A 7,281-nucleotide genomic window follows, 5' to 3' on the forward strand; every position below is an offset into this window, starting at 1 on the left:
CTTGTTGCGGGCTTCAGAAGCAGTGCAGGTGGAGACGTGGTCCCGCGTGGTGTTCCTGGCGCGGGAGAAGCTGTTCTGGTCCGCACGAGCTCGGAAAGGCAGGCAGAACTCTCGGAAGCACCTCTTGAAGTTTTCGTCCAGGAAAGCATAAAGGACAGGGTTGAGGCTGCTGTTGGTGTAGCCCAGAGCGATGCAGAAGTGCAGGCTGGCCACCACATAGGGGTTCTTCTTGTCTATGTCCACCAGCGTCCAGACGATGACAAAGATGTGGATGGGTGTCCAGCAGATGATGAAGGCTGCCACCACCACCAGCACCATGCGTGTGATGCGCCGCAGGTTGCGGTCCTTCTCCTTAGAGCCTGAGAGGAGCCGGACGCTCTTCAGGCGAAGGATCATCAGCCCGTAGCAGATGGTGATGACCAAAATGGGGACCAAGAAGGCAAAGATGAAGACACATATCTTGGTCACAGTGTCCCAGTAGATGGGAGGGTCAGGAAACTGGAGAGTGCACAGGACCATACCATCTGTAGGAGAGAGGAAGGTCAAAGAGGAAGCTCAATGTCTGCTGAGAATATTCTGCCTTCTGCTCAGTAATGGCTTGTTAAAACCCCAGGGAGATGCATTCCTACCTGCCTGCTCTTGGCAGAGGTTCCCCAAGAGCTCTGTGCCATCAGACCCCTGTCCAGAAGACACTGAGGAGAGGCAGTGGATGCAGTGACTCTGGAACCTTTTCCCTGCAGGGCCTCCTGAGCCACTCAAGGCCAATCCTGCCTTCTCTCAACCCCCATGATGGACATCCCCATGTCACATCCACATATCACCCTTCACTGACATCTGTCCACTTCCTCAAGATGCCCAGAGCTTTCCTAGCAGCTAAGGACCAGTGACCCCACATAGGAGCTGCAGATCTTAGTGTGAGTCACTTGGAGACTTTGCAGCATTACTGGGTTTTTTTTAGGCCCCCTGCTTTCCATACCAGGAGGTGGGGAGAGGCACTGGTTGGACTGGAGATGGGGAAAGGTGTGGGATCCCTACCCTTAAGGGGAAGGGAGGACAATTTCTGGGACAGTTTCAAAGATGGGAAATAACACCATGATGCTTTTTCCAAGACAGGGCATTTATGGTGTCACAGACAGGCGCCCACTACTGACCACAAATCTGCTACAGGACTGGAGATCAAGTTTGCCAGATCCCCCCTGGGATGAACTGATGGGACAGGAGGGGACATGTACCCCAAGACACTTGCCTTTTGACTTGGTGACTGCCATGACCATGATGGGCACCCCGATAAGGGAGGAGAGCACCCAGATGCAGACATTGATGATCTTGGCTTTGGCCGGTGTGCGGAAGTCCAAGGCTTTGACCGGGTGGCACACGGCGATGTAGCGGTCCACACTCATCATGGTGAGGGTGAAGATGCTGGTGAACATGTTGTAGTAGTCAATAGAGAGCACGACCTTGCAGAGCAGCTCCCCAAAGGGCCAGGTCTCCATGAGGTACTTGGCGCTCTGGAAGGGCAGTGTGCTGGTGGCCACTGCATCGGCCAGTGCCAGGTTGAAGATGTAGATGTTGGTGGCTGTCTTCATCTTGGTGTACCTGGGGGTGGCAGAGAAAGGGCATGTTACAGGTGGTCAGGGCACTTGATGTGATGAGGAGGGGGCAGAGCCTGTCTGCTCACAAGGTGACACCAGCCTTGGTGGGCAAGAGTGTTGTGATGTGGCTTTCTGCAGCACCAATGTGCTCGGCATTTCCCTGAACCAGTTGCACAATGTCCTTTATCCCCTCAACCCTCCTTCATCTGATTTTCCACCTAGTAAATTGTGATTATCCAGCCTGCTTCCCTGTCAAGGTTGCTTGCAGAAATTGGATCAATTACCCCCGGAAACAGGCCATCTGGAAGCAGCCCAATTAGCCAGCCTGGAGCTCCAGAGCCTTTGGGGAAGCCTGGCTGTATCCCCCAGGGCATTTGGGAAGGGCCGGCTCTGCTTCTGGTTCTTGTCACACCGTGGCAAGAGAAATGCGTGGTCCCTCATGTCCAAACCTTTCCTGAAGGGATGAGGCAAAGTTATGGCAGATGCCAGAGAAGCAGGGATGTGTGTGTGTCCCAGGAGCATCCAATCCTGCAAGTGTTTGAATGGTGCGGTGGCTTGGAAATAGATACCGAGGGATCTGCTGGGCACCCCCAAAGGGCAACACGTGGGGTGGGAGTGGCTCTGTGAAGACCGTGCTCTTTGCAGGGCTGCACCAGCAGCTCCAGCTCTTCCTGTGCTCCCTTCCAGCAAATCCCCATTGCTCAGAGAGCATCCTCCCCAGCCTCAAGCTTTTTTAGATGTACCCTCATTAATTAACATCAGGGTCAGTTTGCCCAAAACCATCTCTGCATGCCTAAGCCTGCCTGTAGCAGCACTAGGGCAAGGCATAGAGGGGGGAAATGACCCCTTTGTTGCTGAGATGAAAAGGTTGTTTTCCTTGGTGTACTTATAAAATAGACAGAAAGTGACTTTTCACATGTGTGGTAGGGGTAAGACAGTTTTAAACTGACAGAGGGCAGGTTTGAAGCAGATATGAGGGTGGTAATAACCTGGCACAGGGTACCCAGAGAATCTGTGGCTGCCCCGTCCCTGGAAGTGTTCCAGGACAGTTTGGACAGGGCTTGGAGCAGCCTGGGATAGTGGAAGGTGTCCCTGCCCATGGTAGGGAGTGGAATGAGATGGGCTTTAAGGTCACTTCCAATCTAAAGCATTCTAGGATTCTGTGATAATTAGTACAGCTCATTGCATGTTGGGGGTACATGAAATAAATTAAGGTGGGCGGATTGAGTGACTCCCATCTCAGGTGGTCCTGCCATGGCTGGAGCCCAGGACAGCAGGTTGATGTGGGAAAGAGGCCCTTGGGATTGATGGTGGTATCCAATCCCTTCCCCTTATCCTTTCCCCATCTCAGCAGGGTCAGGGGAGTGTATTCATGGGGACAGAGACCCACCAGTTTGCATTGTCAATAGAACTGGGAACGGGAGCTGAAAAACTAATTTCTCTCTGGGAGAAAACAAAAAATAGCAGCTTAACCCAGCTCCCAGCTCCAAGAGCATTCCTGTCTCTTTCACCATGGCTGCAAATGGCAGCCCATTGCCCAAGGGCGGAAATATTCAAGCCGAGCTTTTTTTTTTAAATTTAAATATGGCATTAAAAATGTCTTGTCCTTGAAAAGTCCTTTTCTGTTCTCTTTAGTGTTTTTTTCCAAGCGCTCTTGCAGAAAAGTTTCCTCCCAGGTTAAACAAAAAGCTGAGAATTTGTGGTATTGTCAGGTTTTGCCTCTCCTATGTGAACAGTCAGTTCAGGTAGATTCACACATCTTTGGTCTCTGGTTTTTGAGTAAAATAGTAAAAAAATCTGTTATTCATTTCATGATCTGCTAGATGTGCTTAGCTGTGCTGGGTAAGCACTTCCCAACCCCCTGCCAGATGTGCCAGGGGTGGGGGACTGGAGGGCCAGAGCTGTCACCCATCCCCAGGCAGGATGGGGCTGGTGAGGGCAAAGCAGTGACAGGGATGACAATGGGAATGTCTAGGGTGATGGATTGACTCTGCCAATGCATTTGACTGGAATAACAGGGATAACTGGGATAAGGCTGGGGATAACTGGGATGATGAAGGACATAACTGGGATGGTGGGGTTGATGGGAATAACTTGGGATGATGATAGGGATGACTGGGATAATAAGGATGCCAATTTAGCTTCCAGTACTGAGGTTTTGAGGGAAGATTCAGCCCCCTCAGGTTTGGGCTGAGGTTTCAACCTCCTGCACAGGGTGAGGAGTCCATCCTGGTGACCCTCTTGAGCTGCAAATGAAACTGCTGCTCCAGGAAAGAGGTTTATTGCCCACATTAGAGCAAATCATCCACTGCTGCTGATGGGCCTCCCCAGGCTGCCAAACACATTGCAATTGAGTGAGTGCCTTGATTGGGAAGTTATGCACTTGAACGGAACAATCTGGGTAGTGTTGATGGAGAGAAGAGATGGGAGGGGATGGGGCAAGCACAGGGCAGCTCCGCATTCCAGTCTCGACTCCCAAGTGGGGATGCCCTCTCCAAACCTCTTGGAAAATAAATAAGTGAAAGAAAAGTGAATAATAAGCGAAAGAAAAACTCCTGGGGCTGCTAAAAGCCACTGCTTGAAAGAGCCTGGCTTGACAAAGCCTGCACCCAGCTGTCCCTGCAGCCTGTGTGGGAGCTGGTGGGGGGCTGATGGGCTTAGTGGGGATGAGGGCACTTGCAGCCCTGAGCTCACAGCTGCAAATTGCTTGCAGGAGTATTTTTAAAAGCATCTGACAATACAGTGGCCATGGCAGTGCTGGTCAGAGCTGTGGTGGGGAGGGTGCTGGGCTTGGCTGCTCTGGAGAGGGATTCATTTGGAATTTGGCTGTGCTTGGCTCATGGTGTGTCCATTCACAGAGCTATATACCAGGGCCCTGTGTCTGCATCTGCCAGCTCCTAGCACTCTTGGACTTTGTGGCAAACTCAGTGTGGTCCCAGAGGTCCCTGACCCCCAGGATGCGCTCCAGCCGTGCTTCCAGACTACCTGGACGCCCCGCCTGGACGCCCAAGGGCACTTAGAGGTGGCATTAGGAGAAGAGCACGAGGCAAACACCCAAAATCTCCCTGGCAGTGAGGTCCAAACCCAAGCTGATCCCACCTCATAGCCCTTTCTTCCACGGACACAGGTCTCCCCTAGTCCTGGCCTAAACCCTGTCAACATGGAGCAACTCTGACAAGGACCCTGGGAAACTCCAGATGGCTTTGGCCATGGAAGGGGTGAAGACACGTGTCCCTGCAGCCCCTCCTGTCCCAGGGGCTTGGAGCATGATACTTGCTCATTTCATGGGAGATATTCTCCATCCCTGGAAGTGTTCAAGGCCAGCTTGGACAGGGCTTGGACCCACCTGGTCTAGCGGAAGGCAACCCTACCTATGTCAGGGTAGTGAAACAAGGTGGTCTATAAGGTCATTTCCAACCCGAGCCACTCTGTGATTCTGTGTTTAATTCCAGCATCAGTTGGAAAATGTGGGGCTAGATGGCGTGGTGAAGGGATCTGCGGCTGTCAGGCTGGCTAAAGCCTGGATTACGTGGAGTTACTCAGTAAAATAGAGAGGATGTTTGCACATGAAATCACTCTCTTTAAAATGGTTTCCCTCTCCTCTCTGAGCAGAACCAGCTGGAGGGGGTCTAATAACACTCATCCCTCACCCTGACATTATTCATGGCATCTGTCTCTGCTGCAATTACCTCAATTTGCTTTTTCAGACCAGGGCTCATTTTTGATGTCCCTTTTGAGTGGATGAAAAATCCCATTAGGGGTCAGGTCGGGTCAGCGAGTTACTCCCCCACACCACTCCCCATTGCCCACCCTCTTGGATGGTTAAAAACACACAGCAGAGCCCCACAAAGAGTGGGGAGCAGGGGCAGCAGAGCCTGATACCAGGGCAATGGGCACTCCGGGGTGGCTCACAGACACGTTTCAAGATGGTTTCCTTCCCTCCGGTGAGTCACCGCATTTATTTGTGCGCGTGCAGTGCCAGGCTGTGCTGACCTCTGGTAACAATAGCTATGGACTGAAAGGGATGGGGAAATGAGGGTGGAAATGGTTAAAACAATGTGAATTTGGAGGGTTTGTTTAAATCCAGCCACCAGCTCTGGTTTGGCTTTAGTGTTTTGGCCAAGCTGGGGTTACAGCATCACCTGAAGCAGTGGAAACTGGAATCACCCCACAGATTCTGGACCTACAGGACCAAGCCCCCTCCAGTGCAAAGGCGGTGGCCATGAAGCCCAGGCACCTAGTGAGACTCTTCTGCTCCCTCCTGCCAGGCTGGAGGTGTTGGGGTCTGTGCCCTCACAGACTGTGACTGTGAGCACAGCCCCATCCTTTGCTGCTGGCAGAGCTGTGGAGGAGCTCTGTCAGCCCTCGCTGCTGGCACTGGTCCTGTGGTCTGGTAAGACTTGGCTTTATGGTCCCATTTTCTATGTCAACCCATCTTAACCAGGCAGGACCACCCAGTGTCTCGGACAAAGGGACTGATGAGGTTTTGTACCTTAGCACAAGTGTGTGGCGGGATACAGCAGTATCTTGCCATGCCCCATCTTTAAAGTGGGGGGCATTTGGGTCATGTTGCTTGTTCTGGGGTGCAGAGACCCTGCAGACCCTGCCTCTGGCCCAGGGAAAGCCTCACCACAGGTGCCGAGGTCTTGGATGCAGCTGAAGTAGGTCTCTCGGCTACTGGAGCCGGTAGCCCACATTGGGGGGATCAGAGGACAGCTCAGCCGTTGTGGGAGATGGGGCTGGGCCGTGCAGTTTCTGCTCTTTGTTAGAGAAAAACAGAAGTCAGGCAGCTGCAGGAGGTGCTGGCACAAGAAGGAGCTGGGGATGGGTTGGGTGGGTTTTTCGGCACCAGCCCTGCGGCTTCTCTTCCTCACAAAGGACAAGAGGCACCCACTTGGGGCCGGGCCGTGTCGCCCATGCCCCCCCGCCCCAAATGCCCAAACATCTCCCTCGCACTCCCCAAGCTGCTCCAGGCACACATGGCCTCTGCTTTCACCCTTTGCACAGCACCGCACCCCCCACACTTGTACAGCTTGCACACGTACTGCTCATACGCATATCGCAGCCGTCTCGATGCGCACAAGCAGTCGGTTCATACCCAACCCTCCTCCTGCTGCTGGCAAACTCACACCCAGTGCAGACACAACCGTTGCACACTCACTCCTGGTTCACGCTTACTTCTGCTGCTGTTTGACACGCAGCACACACTCACCCCTGTGTACACTTTCTCTCAGTGCAAACTCCCTCCTGGTCCTGTCTCAACCCTGGTGCGCACTCACCCCTAGTGCACATCCACTCCTGGCGCACAGTCAGCGTCACCAGCTCACACCTCCCACGTGCTGCACACTGACCCCCGGCACAGCCTGGCCCCATCGGCGCTTTCGCACTTGGTGCGCGCAAAATGCTCCCTTGCTCCCCGCGCATGCCCCACCCCTGCCCAGCTCTCACCTGACGATGCCGTACATGACCAGGACGTTGCCCAGCAGCCCCACCACGCACACCACAGAGTAGAGCGCAGTGATGACGATGGCGATGAGGATGGATGTAGCGTTCTTGGCCCGCTGCAGGCCCGTGTCGTTGACCCCATGTCCGGGCAGGGGGGCCCAGGCGGTGCCGTTGCCCCAGGGGGTGGCAGTGGCCGTGGGCAGCCCCGAGGGCAGTTCCACGGGCACATCCATGGTCACATCCA

General features: G+C 53.7%; 1 protein-coding gene across 1 annotated transcript; it reads right to left on the reverse strand.

Annotated features, from left to right (window-relative positions):
* On the reverse strand, positions 1-7,275 carry OPRD1 (opioid receptor delta 1; the record flags this gene model as incomplete). The annotated part of the gene is made up of 3 exons (XM_005427128.1): positions 7,041-7,275; positions 1,247-1,596; positions 1-524 (listed from the first exon to the last, which is right to left on the reverse strand). Coding segments are annotated over exons 1-3 (1,104 nt in total), but the record flags the coding sequence as incomplete, so codon positions are not given.
* Positions 7,276-7,281: the final 6 nt, after the last annotated feature.

This window comes from Geospiza fortis, unplaced genomic scaffold (genome assembly GCF_000277835.1).
Source record: "Geospiza fortis unplaced genomic scaffold, GeoFor_1.0 scaffold432, whole genome shotgun sequence".
In the NCBI taxonomy this organism is placed as follows: Eukaryota; Metazoa; Chordata; class Aves; order Passeriformes; family Thraupidae; genus Geospiza; species Geospiza fortis.